The 19,576-nt window shown below is 43.7% G+C and overlaps 2 protein-coding genes across 8 annotated transcripts in view; one reads left to right on the plus strand and one right to left on the minus strand.

Moving 5' to 3' along the window:
* Positions 1-9,195, plus strand: part of CAPN6 (calpain 6) — a 47,872-nt gene extending 38,677 nt beyond the window's left edge. For all 4 annotated transcript variants that reach the window (XM_015860613.3, XM_015860610.3, XM_015860612.3 and 1 more), the window contains 2 exons: positions 4,517-4,653; positions 5,210-9,195. In XM_015860613.3, the coding sequence (XP_015716099.1) occupies positions 4,517-4,653; positions 5,210-5,392 (320 nt within the window). In that variant the 3' untranslated portion in view covers positions 5,393-9,195. The remainder of the gene's footprint in view (positions 1-4,516; positions 4,654-5,209) is intronic.
* The window catches only part of PAK3 (p21 (RAC1) activated kinase 3), an 85,410-nt gene continuing 74,831 nt past the window's right edge, over positions 8,998-19,576 (minus strand). For 3 of the 4 annotated variants that reach the window (XM_015860616.3, XM_085544763.1, XM_085544762.1), the window contains exons 12-15: positions 18,725-18,824; positions 18,156-18,352; positions 17,248-17,385; positions 12,467-15,425 (exon numbers count right to left, since the gene is read on the minus strand). In XM_015860616.3, the coding sequence (XP_015716102.1) occupies positions 15,336-15,425; positions 17,248-17,385; positions 18,156-18,352; positions 18,725-18,824 (525 nt within the window). In that variant the 3' untranslated portion in view covers positions 12,467-15,335. Of the gene's footprint in view, positions 15,426-17,247; positions 17,386-18,155; positions 18,353-18,724; positions 18,825-19,576 lie in introns of all 4 variants that reach the window. The other variant, XM_015860615.3, reaches the window with a different exon arrangement.

Consider the following 19,576-nt stretch of genomic DNA (forward strand, 5'->3'; position numbering starts at 1 on the left):
GATCATTCTTTCCAGCAGCATTCCCCCTTACCTTGGATTCTGCTGTGAAATCTATTTGAATTGTTCTTTATCAGCACAGTTTTTCCTTTAAGTATCTCTAACTCACAAGATACATTCATAGATTATCTTACAGATCACCGCATCTTATAGCAGCTTTAAAGAAATGGAATACGTAGAGTGCATAAATAAAAAATCATGAAGTCAAACATGCACATTTGTATTACGCATTAAAACAAGCTGTGCAGTGGCAAGGATAACACCAACAACTGCACTCTGATTTCTGAGGGTGTCTTGCAGGGAAGTTTGTAAAGTTTCTGACTGATACTGGATTCCATTTCTGGTAAGACAAGAAGTAGAATATGGCACACATTTCTACCCTTTGGGTTTTTGGTGTTTGGTTTGGTTTGGGTTTTTTTGGTATGTTAAAATGCTTGTAGAAATAGAAATATAGAAATTCCCCGAAGCACAGCATACATGTGAATTGTAAATAAACACTAGAAAGTAACGTGTTAATGTATTCTGAGATTGTTTCCTAGTACTGCCGCAGAGGAATTCAACTTACTGTTGTCTTTCATCTCTTTGGCATCTTCCACCCCTCTGTAGCTTCTCTGGATTCATGTCTGCTCTGTTTCCTGTATCTCAAGGAGAAATAGCAGCCAGGCAATCAAAAAAAATAAGTAAATTCAAATCATATGTCTCAGAATTGAGTTTAGACCTTAGCCACGTGGGTGGTTACCAAAGTAAGTCTTACCTTCCACTCCTGGAGCATTTCCATTTCCTAGAAAATTTAACTAGAGTTAAAAGTCAGCAGCAACCTCCTGTATAATCAATATTGCGAGCTGAGACAAAATGCCACATGGCAGATTCCTTCTGGAGAGACAAGTGGAGGTGTCCCTTCAGATTAGACACAGTCAGTGTTTATTCACATAAGAAACAGGTAAATTAAGTGATTGTGTTTGCTGCTAAGAGAGCCTCACACACAGGTTACTGTTACTCATTTTCTAGTGCAGAGATTGATGGCAACTTGTTTTGATGTGAGCTGCTGTCTGATTATCCCATTGCATTTTACAAGGGATTCCTGACTTCTTCATCTACCTGTGTACTTGCATCTCAGCTCTCAATCTGCTGTTTTCTCATGCTCAGACTTTGTCATCAGTTAACTGTATACCCCTTGCCCAGTTTGCCTTCCTGGTTTGAGTAAAGCATCACTACCAGCCCTTAGCAGAGACAGAAGGTAGAACTGGGTATTACTATATATACCATATTTTATAAGGTATATATTATACCATATATCTATATGGTAGATCATGAGGTATTACATTATTCTCTCTGAATCTTCTGAGAACTGAGGCATTTTATTACTTCTCTGTGACAAACTGTGTCCTGAAAACATCAGAATATCTCTATACTCTGAACTGGTGCATGGGGATGTGGAAACTAAGAGGACTCTGTACAGAGGTACATTTTTTTGATACACTTTGCTTAGAGTGATTTTAGACTTGAATGCACTATATTATCACATCAGCCCCTCACTGTCATGTGAGAGTTGGGTTTAGCACAAATTTCTGAGAAACTACCTAAATGAAACTGGAAGAGAATGAAAATGACATAGCAAGTGCACTCCCAGCCTGGCTCATAAGCTGCTTGTCATCAGATCCCTGCCCCCTGACAGAAGAAGGTTGTTTAATCTCTGCTATGAGTGTTTATTTAAAAGCTCTTCCTTGCTGCTGTCTTTAATCCATTGTCCTGTCAGGAAAAAGTAATGGATGGTTTGCTGCTAGATTAGCAGATGAATCCAGCTGCCTAGACTCAATTTTGAACACATATTGGCTGCTTCTCTTGGATGTACCTCATTCTGAGTTAGCTTGTGCTGAAACTGATCCAGCTATTTGGGAGCCAAGTATAGTGGCAGGTCTGCAGGAAGCTGGGGAATGCTGTGTGCTTGGATTTTCGTCTGCCTGTCATTCCCAAGTCTGTTTTAAAAATTGCTCTCCCTACTGTCTGTTGCACTCCTTTCTTAACAGCTTATCTTCTAGAAAAACTCAACATTAAGCCTTTGCACTGGAATTCTGTGCTGAATTCACATGCTGAATGGCCTTTCACCATTTCTTTTCTATGACATTGCTGGTAAGGAGTGCATCTGGTGTCTTTAATAGCAGATGCCCTGGGAGCAGTTTGAGAAATGGAAGGGAGGGCAAACACAGCTGATAGATATCCAGGCAAAGCACAGGAAAGCTTGAATCATATATATGACTGAGAAGTGAACCTATTCCACTGCCAGAATGGTTGCCAGAGTGGAAGCTCAAGTTACTCTCCTTCCCAACTTGTAGTGAGTGCTGGGATATTGCTTTTCCACATTAGTAGCCCTTCCTGCATTATCACTGTACTGCACGTAAGCCAAGCCTAGTGCTGCAGGTAACCGGGCCAGCTGTAGCTGAGAACATTTCTAGTTTCATTCCACATACGCAGCTCTCCCAGTTCTTACTTTTCTTCTAGCCCCATTCCTCAAGGTATTCAAGGCCAGGTTGCCTTGGACTTGGCAGCCTGATTTGGTTGGGGGCAACCCTGTCCCAGTCTATGATGTAACTGGCAGTTCAGCAATGCGATCATGAGGTCATGATGTGCAGGTACTTTTCATGCCTGTCCTCAGCCTTCCCCTTTCTTTTCTAGCTCATTCTGAGAATTCTAATCTGTTTCTTTTAAATGTTGACTTTCCTTTTCCTTTGACTTAGCAAGTCCCTTCGCTAACAGTTCTGCAATCCAGCAAATTCACCTGTTAATAGCTAATATTCATCTGTTATAGCAAATTCACCTGTTAATTGTTAATAGCTCTATGTTCTTTCCCCACCACTTCTTATGCCCTGTATCTCTTGATTACATTTAATGATCGGATGTTGCTTTGCTTGTGGCCTATGGCTGTTTCATGCAAGAGCCCATTTTATTCAGGTCCATTTTCCAAATGTATCTGCGAGTGGTGGAGTCCCCCCATCACTGGGTGCACATCATGGTGCTGCCTTGTGCCCCAGAGCTAAATCCACACCCTCAGTGACACAGAAAGTAATTGCCTCCTAGAAAAGCCAATACACGGGTACCTGCTGTGGGAAGTGTGATATGTTGTCAGGGTAACAGGCTGCCACATGTCTGGCCAGATGTAATTGCAGTGCAGCATACGGAAAAATCTTTCTTTCTCATCAATGTAAGGAGCTCCGTCTGTTTTGGATGTAGCTGCTGCGTGGTTTGTTTGTGCAGGGTGTTTGAGGCAAATTAAATCAGGGATGGATTATTTAAAAATGAAAGCTGCCTTAAAGTGCTGCTGCCCTATGACTGTCATTCCAGGGGTGGCACTTTCAGGTAGATGACAAAACGTCTGTAAGAAATGACCATGAATCTGACTTACTCTCAGGCACATTCAGTGGGCTTATTGAAAATACGTAATATAAATACATAAAATATGTATTGCAAAAGTAGAATGGGGTGAAAAAAAATAGATATGCTGCAATTAACACTAGGAATAGATAGAAATACTTGCATTGAAATACAGAAAAATGTAGCGCTTGTGTTTAATTAAAAGTAAAGTGGAGTGGTCTGTCCCATCCCAGGATAAAGACTGTTTGTTAGTTTGTTTTCCAAAGCAATTCTTGCTCCCTATTGGGAAGAAAATATCAATGTTTATAACAAACAGAAAATGTTAAATGTAAAAACTATAATGTATTTCTCAAATGTTGATCATCTCAGTGGGTTATGTATGATTAAAGTGCAATTTAAACTATTAACTGGGACACAAGTCTATGACAATAATATAAACTTCAAAGTAACATAGATCAAAATAGTAGAGCCAAAGAAATTCTGTCAGATTCATAGGAATGAAATCAGAAGCTGTGGAGGACTTGCTTTGACAGCTTCCTGCAGGAGATCCTGTTGAAAGCAGCGTGTTTCTATGTGCTTTGACAATATTTTGTGTTCTACAAGGGAAGCTGCTTGATGAAAATTACCTCCAAACAGTAACATGAAACTCAAATCAGAATGTGGCAGACAGCATTTTCAACCTAGGCACTGTAAAGCTGGGCACTGAGATGTGTGTTCACTGAACTGTGGGAGATGAACAGTTTTGACCTTCCATTTTGGCCCGGTAGCCCAGAACCACATATCATGTTACATACACGTGGATGCATTTTGGCTCTCGTGTCTTGAGCAGTGCTGGGAAGTGTAGTGTTTCACTTCGTAGACTTTGTGTTAAATGAGGATGTGTACAGTAATGGGATATGGGAAGGTGATAAACCCAGTCAAGGAGCTGGCTTGTTTCATGGCAGTTGTTGTTCAGCTTCTAGATCTGAGCATTCAGTTGTTCAGGTATTTCACTTCTGCTATAGGGAACTAGCAGTGGATGTGGTGTAATCTGTTGTCCTGTTCCCGTGCTCACTAGCAGTGGTGCTGCCAGGCAAAGGAGGACGTTGATCCTGATGGGTTTTGGGGCAGGTCTCAGCTACCATTCTGTGTTCTCATGGCTGTGTTTTAGGAGCAGATCCCTACGTGCTCATCAAGTGCGAGAACCAGCAAGTGCGCTCCCCTGTACAGCACAACACTACCAGTGCGATTTTCAACACACAAGTCATTTTCTACAGGAAGAGCATCGACAGTCCCATCATTGTCCAGGTGAGATAAACCACACTGGGTGGGCGGCCAATGACAGGGGATAGAAAAAAACCACAGGACAGAAGTGCAAGAACTGCCTCCCTTACTGGGCCATGCTTGATGCTGTTCAGCTGCTCCACTCTAGCCCAGACCTTTTCCATTGAACAGCAACCACTGTTATATAGGGAGCACTCAGAGCAGATCTGGCTCTAACAGCCACAGGAAAAGCACTGTTGGAAAGCAGGAGGTGAGCACAAGCAGGCAGTGGCACAGACACGCTGATTGCACGTAGATTTTTACTGCTGATAAACTCATTTTTCATTCCTCTTCTAGGCAGGCTTTGACCTAAAAAGCTGCATTTAGCTCCTTATTTGCATAACGTATGTAAATGAGCATGCAAATCCACCATCTCCCACATGCTCACTAGACAATTAGCTAAATTTAGATGTACGCCCCCTCCTCACTGCTCTTCTGAGGGGTTAATGGGAATGACCCTCATCCAGCACAGCCTTTTTGAGCAGAGTGTGAAAGAGAAGCAGTGTTTCATCTGGGGTTATTTCTGTCCCTTTGTCTCTAGGTCTGGAACAGCAACATCTTGTGTGACCAGTTCCTTGGACAGGCGCTGCTGGCAGCTTCACCCAGTGACCCCGGAGAACAGCAGACTCTGCAACTTCGAGGGAGAGGCAGCCAAGAAGCCGAGGAGGTGCCAGGTCACATCACCATCAAGGTTTTTTCCAGTGATGACCTCGTGGAGCTATGAATACCAAAGCCCTGCAGAGCCAGACAGAGCTGTCACCTCGCAGCAGGAGAGCTTGTCTGTGCTTTCTGTGTGAATGACTTGTAAGCAAAGGTTTCACATACATACTTACAATTGCTTTAAAAAGAAAAAGCTCTCTGAAATTCCCCATTATCCAAGATAAGGGGAGGGAGGCTTCTAAAGGAAAAAAAAAAATAAAAATCATATATATGTATATGTTCATCATACAGCAAGCAGTAGAAGGGGTGCCAAACTGTCAGCAGATGAGCTCATTAAGACATGAGCTCATAACCATCTTCCCCAGCAGATCGTGAGCTCGTGACATGTAAGTTGGAAGCAGACATGACTGTTCTCACAGGTCCTAGCACTTCATTACACATGTTCCCAGCAGGCAGGTAGGAATAGCTGCATCTCCACAGCCGCATGCCAGCAGGCTGGCAAGGACAAGATGGACTCACGTGCCTGATGTCCTTGTGCACTGCTAGACTCCCCCTGGGAGAGGGATCTTTTTGAGCTTTGATTGGAATTCTTTTCCTCTATACTGATATATATACATATGTATATATGTATATACATTAAATACATTTAATTTCACTGTTAGTGATGAAGATCAGATATTTCTGTTCCTTGGCTAAAACACCATTACTCAAGGATTTCAGTTATAGGACTTAGGACCAGATGTGCTATGGCAATATTAAAATAGAGGGGCACATCTTGGAGTGACAGATTTGCCTACATGAAGGCTCTCTTTGTATTTTCCTGTTTTCTTCCCCAAGCTGATGATTCACAAGTTGATATCTTTGGCCAAGAGATGGGCATCTCACAGTTCAGCTGTGGCTTTGCCTGGAGGACAAATTCAGTTATGGAAGCCACCTTCCTAAGGAGGTGTTGTTTAATCTACTTGATGGTAGAATGGAATAATTCTCCCTTTGCCTCATTAGATGTGATGAGCAACATCAGAATGGAAGAGGAGGAAATTAGCTTATGACAGGAATGGGTCTGTACAGCAAAGATGCCGTGACATAGCAGGTACCAGGTTTTCTCTTTGGAAATTTTGCAATAGTTTATTGCTGATAGAACTCACAGCTCTGAGAAACTTTAACTTTGGTATGATGGAGGACAGGTATTGTTCAGATTTTTTCAAAGCAGGGTTTGGGTACAAACTTCCTTGTAACATTTGCATATAGCCTGTCAATAGGGCTCCTTCACAGCAGTCATTTCTGAGTTGTCAGGCTATGCAGTGATTCTGGCAGTGCAGAAGAGGCTCACTGAAACGAGCCCTCAGAAATGGATTTTGTATGGTTGCAAATTTTGGTCTTGAAAGTGAAGCTAAAGGCTTACGATCCTGCCTCTTGTACAGGCAGGAAGCTTGCATTTCTGTGTCCCTCATAACTACTTCAGCCATTTTGTGCAATATTTATTACTTATAAAATGGCCCTTGGTGGAGTTAATGTTTTCAGAAAAGGTTTATAAGTAAGTCTGCTCAGGGCTCCAAAAGGATCTGTGCTGTGGGAGGAAAATGATTTGTCTGACATGTTAGGTCTTGAATATAAAGCCATAAAGGATATTATGCTGCCATCAGCTTAGCTGCATGTACCGAGTACCTAAATCCAACTCTTTTTTAAATAGCTTGGGCTCAAGCCATTTTGCACGCCGAGCATTTGTCAGATCTGAGCTACATGCAGTTGGCAGCCCCACAGCCAAGTATGAGACTTCTCTGTAAACTCATGGCTTTAGAGTTGCTTACTCTCAGATACGATTGTAAACTGCATTTCTGTTAAAAAAAGCATAAACTTCTCCTACAGACCAGAGCTCAGGCAATGCACACAGAGTCTGCAACTCAGTCTGGGCTGCCCTTCCTCTGAATTAAGACCTGTTTATGTTACTTTTCTTCACACACTATTTTATTCCACAATAGCTCTGCTTCCAACAGCCCATCAGACACACCTTGCACATACAGGCAGAGCACCAGGGCTGCAGAGTTGTTGAGGATCACCGGCAGCAAAGGTGAGCAGCTGGGGAGAGCAGAGTTGTGTTGTATAACCCCCTTTTCAGATGGTTTTTTAGAACTCTTTCTTCTGAGATGGGTGCAGTAAGGAAGGATGGGCCCTACTGGCTGATGGATTGGGGTCAGTGCTTAGCCTGGAGAAGGCTCCTGTCAGACAGCACCCAGCTCTTGTATCTGTGTGTGCCAACTGCGGTGAGAGCACAAATTAAAACAGACGGGAAACAGTCTGAAAAATGTATCATTTCGAATTCATTTCGAATTCATTTCGAATTCCAGCCTTTATTTTTCAACACGAAGCTCCTCGTGCTTGGCCGCAGGGTGGCGCTCGAGCCTCAGGCCCTGCTGAGGGGATCCCTCGCGCCGCCATTACGCGCCGTCTCCCGCAGGCGGCGCTGCGGCCGCCATCTTACCTGGCGGCTTGGGGTCGTATGTGGGTACGGCTGAGGTAGGGTATGAGGTAGGGTTATACATTAAAAGCAGTTTGTGTATGTATACACCAGTAAATACATACAATACATGCTACAGCTCCATGTAGGTGACTGCAGAGAGAATTACGAGTGTGTGTTTGTGTCTATACATATGTATGTACCCATAGACACAAATATATACACTGTGTCCTATTTAATGTACATAGAATGCATTACAATGCTTCCTTTGCCTGGCTTACATACATAGGTATACACAGATAATACACATGGATAGTGTTAGGTTTTTGTTACAGAGATCTCGTCCAATTTATCTTTAACATATGTATGTACACACTGATACATGTATAGTGATGGACTGAGAATGCTATGTATGATTATGTATGTATAGTTGTGCACGTATGTATAGCTCTACACATGCTTACAGTATAAGTATCTGTTCAAGGGGCTTTAAATGTGTGTATACATACACACACATTATATATATATATATATACACACACACAGATGTGCATGTGGTTTCAGGTATTACACACACACACAACATGATATGTAGAGAGCATGTGCATTTTGTCTATACATAAATATGTGAAAGACTGGAGTCATCTAGTTACAGATGTGCACTCTCACTCTGTGTAACTATACAGTATGTATTCAATGTATATTATCATAAACTCATGAAAAGCTTTGGGTTAGATGGGACCTTATCTGTTTGTGTAGAGGCTGTATGTGCAGGTATGTGCAGATAGCAGTGGGCAGCTGGAGGCATTTGAGTGCCTGGCGGTAAGTGCAGACAAGGCACAGCTGCAGTTCACACCACTCGGTTGGTATTTATAACTTTTATTTGCAATACTTTAGGTCCAAGTTTCAAACTGCAATATTTTTACACTCAAGACACAGTCATGCACAATCCATATTTCAATTTTCTATTGCTTCAACCACAATTTAAAATAACTTAATGTTGGAAACAAAACCCAAAGTCTTAAAAAAGAAAAAAAAAAACCAAAAAGCAAAAAAAAAAAACCAACACCCCCCCCCCCCCCAAAAAAAGATGCTGAGGTCAGTCAGATGGATCCATGCCATCAGCACATGTACAACGTAAATAACTTAGTTCTCCTTTGAAAAAGATCATAATTACCTCTTAATCCAAAGTTACAGAAGATTTTCACTACACATTTCTTTTTGCTTTTTATCTTTTTTTTTTTTTTCGTTTTTTCTTTTTTTCTTTTTTTAACAGATAACATGTCCTAAAAAAGGAATGTACAGCAAAATGAGATACATTTCTGATAGTGAAAATGTCGGCTCCTCCTCCCTTTCCTTTTGTCTGGATACCCTGAATAAAAAAATCTCGCAGACCCCAGTCTAAATCTAAACTGGAGTTTAGAGTTTGTTACGTCCTGATCCAGTCAAGAGTCGCAGAATTCTTTTGCACATCTTCTTATGTCTGTATGCGCAGCACCTGCAGTGCTTTGCTACTGGTTCCCATCTAAGCAGCTCTCCTGCTACGGCAAATAGCAGCTTATGGGTGTCACGCCCGAAGAGCTGAGAGGCTTTTTTTCTTGTTGCTGTTCTACAGACTGATTTAGCAGCATTGTTTAACACTAATATAAACAGTGTGACAAAAAAGCAATCGCCTCTGTGCATCTTTAGCTCAAAGGTAACAAAAAAATCTCAGCAGATATGGATGTAAGAGAATTGCATGCTTCAGATTTTCTGTTGACTCACTTCTGACATGAATAGCTTTGCACGATGGAGCAAAGGAACAAGAGCAGCTCCCTACTACCCACCTGCTCCCTTCACACCTCTGGGGACCCACCTCAGCACCAAGGGCTGTATCAGCACTTGCTTATTAAAGCAGCAATGTTCTACTGCAAGGAATCCAGCAACCAAATTCTCACCAGCTTCAGTGGGAACAGAAGCAGTACCTGTATCTAGCCAGCGTGACAGACTTCTTAGATATCAAATGAAACACAATATTCAGCAGCAAAAGGATCTGGCTTTTAAAAACAACCACCTGCCACTACTCAGCCATGTTTGCAGTAGTGTTTTGTGACAACTGGGAGCCCTCGGTGCAAGCACTGACTGGAGATGGCTGGCCACAGGTTATGCACAAAGTGGAAGGTAACTCTGTCCAGACCAGGCTCAAAGACTTTAAATGTTGCTGTAAACAGGCAGTTCAAAGGGCAGAAAAACGAGTATCTCAAGCACTTTATCTGGGCCAGTTACACAATCTTGGTTAGCAGTCACTGAGCATAGGAAGAGGCACATAAAGAGACAACACTCAGTCACAGAGATTAGAAAGAACAGGACTTTTGAAGGATCTTTTCCATTTCTCTCCTCAGAAGACAAGCAGTTTCAAGCCCCTGAAAGGACTGAAGGACAGAGGAGAGGCGGCACACAAACACTCATGTTCTCAGTTTGCACACTTCCCCCCTTAGAGCGCTGTGACTCAAACAAGTGCATGTGGCTGCTGGCTCTTCTGACCCACATTCACAACTGCCCCCTTCAACCGCTGCATCCAGCTGTGGTCCTTGCAGCTTTGATTCCATCTGACACATAAGCTGGGCCAGAAATTAGTGAGCCTCACAGAAACCAAGCAGGATCCCCAAGCAGTTACGAATGTGGTGCCCACTCAATTACAGCACAAGGCATCTGACACAGATATGCTGTAGCTTATGTGCAATCCTGCTGGGAAGATGCCCAGTGCAATTTTCCATCTAACAATCTTTAACAAATTGTATTGCTCCCTACTTTTCTTAGTCACGTTTTAGCAGAACATGAGTACTTGCTTGGAAGAAGAGGTAAGCATTGAGAACAAAGTTTGCAGGCTCCTACCTTCATGGCAGACCAAAGGGAATCTGCAAAGAGCATGCAAGACTCCTTCCTTCTTTCCTGTACTGTTTTTCCTTCTGAGATGATGTATCATCAAAGATGCATGCAACCATTGGCAGGCTCAGGAAAGTGACTGTTTATATACATGACACATGCCTAGGATTACGGCAGTCAACTCTAACACATGTATAAGCAAGATTTTTGCAAGCTTCGGCCAGAAAAAGGAATTACCCTGTCAGCTCAAGGACAGACACAAGTAAGGAAAGGTTTTAAAGACCGCCTCCCCATCCCCCAAATTGCAGATGGCATCCAAATAAACCTCAAATGCTTTCCCTTGAAATAAAGGTAGTTCTTTGCCCACTTCCTGAAAACCGGGGCTTTAAAATTAAGGCTATCCATCCGCTCAGTTAAAAAAAACCAAAATCTGTTTCTATTTATGGGTCTTCCTCAACTTGCTCCATCACCAAGTGAATCCTTGTCCAGCTGTGACCAACGCCACTGAGCAAACAAATGCATACGTGTACAAGCTCAGTGTGAGGAACGCTCCGTGGCAAACACAGTGACTAAATTGGAACCAGAGCTAATAGGATACGATGACACTTCCTACAACTAGCAGAGAGGAGAGAAGAACGTACTTTCCTTCTTGTGGTGACTGGACCATGCTTTCTTTTTGGTGGCAGGGTATGGGGGGGAACAAACTGAAGACCTGCTGAGGTGCTGCCGCTGGCATCAGAGAAATCCAACACAAGCAGCTAAAAAAAAAAAACAACATTTGAGCTCATTTCTGTGCAGCGTAAATCAGCCAAACGGCATCCAAAGATGGAGGACAGACAGTTTACAGAAGTAAGAATGCGACCCTGGCCCCAGTTTGTGAACAAACCCTGAGAGCGCTGTGAGTGAGATCCACCCCCGTGCAGCCTCCTACGAGTGTGTGTGGAATTCCTAATAGATACATTTGGGTTTGGGGTTTTTTTCCTCCTCTTTTTCTTTCTTTTTTTTTTTTTTTTTGTTAAATAAATAATATTTTCTGTGCTTCTCGCGCTTCCCTGACTTTACTGCTGTCATTCTTCTGTCCCACAACTCATTAAAACCACAGCACGCTAACGAGTCCTTTCCACACACCTTCACTGCAGGCATGGGAATCATAGTCAAGTTCTAGATAGTTGTTGGGGTTTTTTTTTTCTACCACTTAATGCATTTAAAAATAAAGACAATCAACCAGTCCTTTAGAACCTTGGAATGAAAGTATCTGAAACATACAACATCTATCTACGCATTTGGCAACAAAACGGCCTATTCCTAATGCTTTCAAAAATAGATATAACGAATAGTTTCACCTGAAGACAGCCGTCCAGAAACACCCGAGATGACTGCAGAGATTTTGTTTGCTTTGTTTCTTCCTGGAAAGTTTCTGCTGTTGTCAATCCTAAAACTTCCTACTTGAGCTTGGAAATAACATCCAAGAGCTGCCCCTTTCTGGACAGACTTTATTACTAACACGCTTCTTCCATGTTTCCTATCAGAGCTGGGAAACTACAAAAGCAGCTGCTGCCCTTCAGTATCCGAAGGGCAGCTGAGATTGTGTGCCAAAGGCTGCCTCAAGCACAGGGATGCTGGAGGTGCACTGCCCTGAATGTAAAGCAGTCCCGGCTCAGCCATTACAGCCATGCTGAAAGAAAGCCACTAGCAGAGATGGTTCCCGTTGGATGCTGTCTGCCTCACACCATTTGTTTCTTCAGCAGAAAAACCTCTGGATTTGCAAATGAAATGAAAAATAAATACAGCATTTAATAACATAAAAAGTAAGGCCTCTTATTAAAGAAGTTGTATTTAAAAAGCCAGCGCCAACAATGTTCTGTACGCTGGAACATACACTGACCAGGAAAAGACTAACGCTATCATCCCATTTTCCTATATTTATATGTTACCCTTTGTGAAACCGAGCTGAAAAGTAGGGATGCTGAAATATTATTTTCTAAAGAAAATAAATAGAAAGAAAAAGCACAAGCAGTGTGATCTGTTAACAGAAGTGTATCGTATGTCCAGCAAATGTGCCGTAAAAAAGTGCTTTCCTTCTAAATGATGGCCATCTGTTCCTTTGTGGGTAGGAAAAAACTCAGTGCTATACTGGAAGGAGAAACTGCCACTGGTTTCTTCATTACTTACACGGAATACAAACATTTGATTCAGATTCATGCTCTATAAATGAAGGGCAGCTCTTCTCAAGTCTAAATGTCTCTTTCCCCTCAGGGAAGCCCATCTCCCAGTAGACATATTGAGCTGACAGAGAAGAACACAGGCTTGCAAAAGAAACAAACAGCTTTTCCTACTCGACTACTGAAAATCAAACCTGCTGTGCTCCCCAGGAAGGTGAGAACTTGAGGCCTTTCAATACTTAAAGGTAGCTTATAAACAGGGGAGATTGACTTCTTACATGGTCTGACAGCGACAGAACAAGAGTGAACAGTTTTAAACCTAAAGAGGAGAGATTTAGATTAGATGTTAGGAGGAAATTCTTTACTCAGAGAGGGCTGAGGCCCTGGCACAGCTGCCCAGAGCCATGGGTGCCCCATCCCTGGAGGTGCTCAAGGCCAGGCTGGACGATGGGGCCCTGGGCAGCCTGATCTGGGGTGGGAAATCCAGCCTATGGCAAGGAATTGGAGCTGGATGGGCTCTACGGTCCCTTCCAACCCAAGCCATGCTATGATTCTGTGAACTTCAATGAGCATTGCCTCTGTCGGTTGCCTCAGCGAAGACACTGGGACAGACACAGTGAGCGAGGGTGGGGTAGTTAGCGGTATTAATGACATTTTCAACACAAAGACAGTAACTAAATAAGAAGACAAAACCAAACAACCTAACGGCCTAATTCAAGAATAGCCCAAGCATCCTTCATTTGTACCGGCAAAACGTGAAGGTCTGTAGTACCTCAAAGGCTGCTCAGCCCTTTGCGGGAGCAGGCCTAAAACATGACAAACTGCAGCAAAAAGCTGCTTTACTCCTTTTTTTTTGCTCATTGGATATAGGTGTTGATTCAGTCACTCCTTTGAAGGTCTTTGATTAGTTGCACTACTAAAATACAGTAACAAATACTCCATACAAATGCTTCTTCTGAGTGAAGCCACACTCCTTTCTTTCAGAAAAAAAAATAAAATAAATAAAACACCGATGGCATACAAGAAGTGTTCTGCTCTCTTACCAATCAGCAGACTAGTCAAGCACAATCCTCTCACATCCAGGGCTCACTCTCCCCCAGCGACTCAGAACTGCTTGCTGCAGTGCTTGCTGTACGGAGGAGAACATATAGCAGGCTGGTTTTATGGCTCTGTCTAGCTCTGCAATCTGCTCTGTACTTCTTGCTCACTGCAGAGCTCCAGGCTTAAATGCACTTTCTTCCAAAGTTGTCTGCTGGACAGGCTCAGGCAGAACCAGATCCTGGAAGCCATCATTCATTTCCATCAGTGTCCCAGTTTAGGCACGCAAATTCTGCCATGGAAAGGACACTCACCTGCCAAAAGCCTGCAGAGGAGCCTGGCCACCGTTCCCTGTGCTAAGAGGAGCACAGATGCTACTAACCCTTCCTGGGAGCTGTAAGAGGAGCAGGAGAGCAGACATCCTCAGAAGTGTCAGCAACACCCAGGCTTTTATCCTCTCTTCGACTCCTGCTCAAACTGAAGAGGGCTACTCCCACCACTCTGCACATTTTGGGGCACAGCTACAATTAACCTTGAGAGCTGCCCATTGCCAGTTTGGAGCTGACACTATGATCAGTGCAGTACCAGGAAGAGGTGATCGCCCAGCGATGGCCTGCTGCTGCTGCAAGCACCTTCCTCTAATGTGAGGTCACTGACACTGAGGCTGCTCTGTGCTCTGCAAAGGGGTCCATGAGGCTCAGCACCGGGCAAGGCTGGGCCTGCTCTCACTTCACATTTCTCTTACAGCTTTGCATCAGACAAGCCCTTTCTGAGCAAACACATCTTTCTGCTTTCTCGATTTAGTAAGACTCTCACCCATATTACAACTAGTTTTACAAATGAAAATGTCAAGAACAGAAACTATATATTCACAGCTGAGCCTGTATCTCAACAGGATGTTTTGACTGCTCCACTCCTGATTTGTCTTTGATTGGAAATGCAATTTCACTTTCTTCCTCATTGAGAAGTGTAATGACTAGGCAAGTACCAGTCAGTGGGTTGTATTCTAAAGGCAGTATAGTCTGGAGTTATAAACGAAGACCCTTCTCCAATTCCAAACCATACAAGAAAAACCCCCAAACATAAAAGGACTTTGCATCTTTAAGAAACAACTGACAATTTAAAAGTGAATGTACAGCTTATTCACAGGGTGAGAAGGAAGGGAAACTTCCAACTGAATTTGCTTTACCTTGGAAATGGCTGAGGCAGCAAAGCATTTTCTGTCATTACCTCTCTGTCTTAAGCCCTGTTTCATCTTAAAAATAAATTAAGGAGCCAGAAAGCAGGAAGAAGACGTAAGTTTTTACTCCTCGAGGGACTGGAGAACAGTTGTTCTCCCCTCCTACCACCATGACTGCGACTGTTGGTCTGTCCGTCCATCCATCCATCCGTCTGTCCTGCAGCAGAAGAGTTGAGGTTCTATAGAGTTTTTTTTTCTCAGTCCTGCTCTGGAGTGAGCTGGCATGGGAGAATGCCAGCCCAAAGCACTAGCGGCTGCTGTTCTTAATCGCTTCCTTTGCTGCAATGATCAGAGGAGTCAGGCTGGAGAGAGGCTTGGCTAATTTTAAAAATGGATGCTGCACAAAGGAAAGAAAGAAACAAAATGTTACCTTCCAAAGTCAGTTACAGGCTCAAGCAGTATTCTTCTATTTACTAGGGATACACGGGACTGTGGGGGCCTCCATAGCAAGGGCAATTTCGAGACCACCTGATGAGAAAGAATTTGTACAAGTCTACAGGGCCTGATAAAATGCTTCCCAGGGTCCCAAAGGACCTGATTGCTGTGGTTGCCAGGCTACTTTCCACCATACTTGGAAAGTCATGGCTGGCAGGTGAAGTTCCCGGGGAGCTGCAAAAAGGAAAACATCCCTCCCATTTTAGAAATGGTGGAAAGGAAGATCTGGGAAACTACAGGCTGGTGAGTATCACCTGTTTGCCAGGGGAGGCCATGCAACAGACCCCCCTGGAAGCTATGTTAAGGCACATATGAGACAAGGTCCCCCAACACAAGAAACACGTGAAGTTATTGGAGTGGCTCCAGAGGAGGGCTGTGAAGATGATCAGAAGGCTGGACCTCTCCTGTGAAGAAAGATCGAGCAGTCTGGGCTTGTTCAGCCTGAAGAAGAGAAGGCTCCAAGGGAGACCTTATTGCAGCCTTCCAGTACTCAAAGGGAGCTTATAAACAGGATGGAAATTGACTTCATACATGGTCTGATAGTGATAGGACAGGGAAGAATTATTTAAATTAAACAGGGGAGATTTAAGCCAGATGTTAGGAGGAAATTCTTTACTCAGAGAAAGGTCCCTAACTCCTACAACAGAGTTGCAGGATGCCCCATCCCCAGAGGTGCTCAAGGCCCAAATGGGATGGTGTATGGGGCAGTCTGATGAGGGGGTGGCATCCATGCCCACAGCAGGGGACTTGGAACTGGATGGGCTTTAAGGTCCCTTCCAGTCCAAGCCATTCTATGATTCCATGTCTTCATGTCCAGTACATGAGGTCCAACTTTTAGACACCAGGATTGGAGTAAGGAGGCAACCTGCCCCTCCTCGTGCCAGCTGACACTCGGCACAGACAGACAAGCGCCACATGCTGCAAAACTATCTGCCAGTTTATGCCTGCCACAAAACCTGGCAATGAAACTGTAGCAGTTCTCATCTACTCAGCTATGGCAGGCAGCAGACCGTGCTGCAACAAGTCCCACTCAGCTGTCCTTATTTCAGTGGCAGAAGCCCTCAGAAGTGGGGCAGGATAGATAAGGCTGGCTACTTTCCTTGCTGGCCCCTCTGATATTCACAATGAGCACACCAAAGCTCCTTCCTTCACACTGCCAAATCTCTAACCAGATCTGGAGTCCTCAGTCGGTACTGGAGAGAAATGGACCTGTGAGAGCAAGTCCAGATGAGGGCTACAAAAATGACCTGAGAGATGGAACATCTACAGAGACAGCCCGAGAGAGCTGAGGCCCTACAGCCCGGAGAAGGGAAGGCCCGGGGAGATCTGACACCTGTCTTTCAGTATCTAATGGGAAGGCTGTAAGAAAGAAAGAACAAACTCTTTAGTAGGGTCTGTTGTGATAGGACAAAGGAAACTGGTTTCAAGCTGAAAGAGAGAAAAACTTAGACTAGATATAAGGAAGTTTTCCACAAAGGGTACAAGGGCAGTGAAGCATTAGAACAGGTTGCCCAGTGAGGTGATGGATGCCCTGTCCTGGAGACATTCAAGGTTAGGCTGAACTGAGCTCTGTGCACTTTGACTGAGCTGTAGACATCCCTGTTCACTAAAGGGTAGTTAGTCTAGATGATGTTTAAATGGCCTTTCCAACTCAAACGATGCTGTCATTCTATGATTAACTGATGAGAATGCCATTATATAACTGCAGCCACTTCCCCTTTTACCTGCAAAAGCTCCTTGGCAGACCCTCTCCTGTCCACATCCATCTCCAGGCAACAGTTGAGAAAGTCACGAAACACAGCAGAGAGTCTCTCAGGGTTCTGCAGCTCTGGTGTCCCATTTGTAGCTATCAGATACAGTGCCTGGGAAAAACAGAAATGCAAGACTCCACCTGTTTCCAAGAAGCCCCAGGAGCATTTATTCAGAAAGAATACAAGACCAAAGTCTGTATATTTGCCATCTGCATTTCTTAAATAGCATGGCCAGGTACTTGTTTGTAGCTGTTGTTTGCTCTTTCAGTCTGCATCACAGAGTCTGGGTGCCAGATGGAGTGCAGCCTTGCCACTGTGAGAGGAACTAAGGGTCACGCTGTACATCAGTTCCAGCCTTCACAAAAATCCTGTCTGTACATAGATGCAAGATTAATTTCCTCAGATCCCTGTCTCCTATCAGGAGATACCTGTGTAGCACTTATCTGTTTATCCATTACGAGTGTTTCCCTTAGTATACATTCCTCCCCTCTTACAGTTTAAGAGTTGGTATAAATCAAGGTAACCCATCTACGCTGACTTGTGTTTGGAAATACTTCTGCCTGCTGAGAGAGCCGAAACTTTTTTCATACAGATTCATCAGCTGGAGAAATTTGCCACAGGAAAATCCCTGTCAGAGATGGAGCTAACAGGGATTTCACAAACCGCCTGAGGAATTCTGCATCATTAACACAAAACCAACACATTGCTGAACTGGCTCCATGCTACCGCTCTGTTAGTGCTCTGCCATGTTGATGTGCTCCAGTGACATTTGTACCAGCTGTCCTTGCTGGAACCAGTTCAAGCTGATGTAACTGGGATTTCGTCTCTAAACATGGGACAGCTTAAAAAGACAGCGGTGTCTGATTCTATTTGTACCTTACCCTGAGAGGATTTTCATTAAGGTAAGGAGGTTCTCCTTCCACCATTTCTATTGCCATGATCCCAAGTGACCAGATGTCAACTTTGGGGCCATATGCTTTTCTTGTCACTACTTCGGGTGCCATCCAGTAAGGAGTGCCGACCATTGTGCTCCTTTTACTCTGCTCGGGAGTGATCTGAGCACAGAAGCCAAAATCAGCTGAGGACAAAAACAAGTGTTGTTAAAGCCATCTAGAATTACAAAACCAAGAAAAGAGATCCCCACGTTATGCCTAAGAACGTCTTGTTGAACCCAGCTGGAAAAGGGGTCACGGCTGTTTGCTCTGCGGTGACTTTTACACACTCAAGACTTCAGATGATAAACTCTGGTCTCTGCAAAGGGCATGCACAAAAAAAGGCCAGATATTACACCTTCCTCCTTTTCATATTCCTCCACATGTGGGGATTGTGCTCCTAGCTTGTAGCAGTGCTCAGTACGCTATCACAGGCACTCCTGTGTGTAACTGGCAGTCAGTCAGATGCAGCCCTGCACCCCATCCCGAGAAAGCTGTGCTTGGCCAGGAATACCTACTCAATTTGACAGATCCATCCATTCCGAGAAGAATATTGTCGCTTTTTATGTCTCTGTGAATCACTTGGTTTGAATGAAGGAAATCCAGCGCTTGCAGGCACTGATAGATATAAAAAAAACACACACACAAGGGTAAAAATTAATGACCTGATTTCATCACACAAGAGAGGAAATGGCTATAAAAGATTTAATTTCTAGAAGAATTGACAGTAATGGCAGAATAGTGCGTTGTCAGAAGAAATAGCTTGCTGCTTCAACACCACCAGAATAATAACCTTCTAAATGAAGGCACATTAACTTTGGGAACAGAAACGCCAGTTATTGTTACTGCCTGTCCCCTGGAAGCACAGACCGAATGAGCGCTGTTAAAATGGATGTGCCATTCGTGTCCATTTGACAAACTGTTATTTGCCAAAAAGAAAACGTCATTTTCAGAAGGAAGCGGATCACTTTTGGGTGGAAGGCTGCACGACAAAGATGTTACTGTTACGTCCTGCAGCATATTTGGAAATAACATGTTAGTCACTTTTCAGAAGCAAATACCACCTTGGGTGGAATACTCCCCTTTTAAGCTGAGGACTGTGATAAATGAGTCTCTTATTTTCCTTATTATTTTAAAATTCTGCCTCCAGCACGTCTGCTTTTACAGGCGAGGGATGCAGTGCAGACATGCTCCAGATCAACGCTGGAAGAGGCAAAGCTGAGAACAGTAGAACTTAGAAAGAGAGAAGAGTGTAATTCCAAAGCATGGGGCGGTGATCCTGGCAGGCGGTTTCACTAAACACACTTTTCTTCTCCCATATTAAAAAAGCAACATAGAAACAAAGATCTGGACACACCACTCACGTTCTT

This window comes from Coturnix japonica, chromosome 4 (genome assembly GCF_054131305.1).
Source record: "Coturnix japonica strain WE chromosome 4, WE-NBRP24, whole genome shotgun sequence".
Taxonomy (NCBI): domain Eukaryota; kingdom Metazoa; phylum Chordata; class Aves; order Galliformes; family Phasianidae; genus Coturnix; species Coturnix japonica.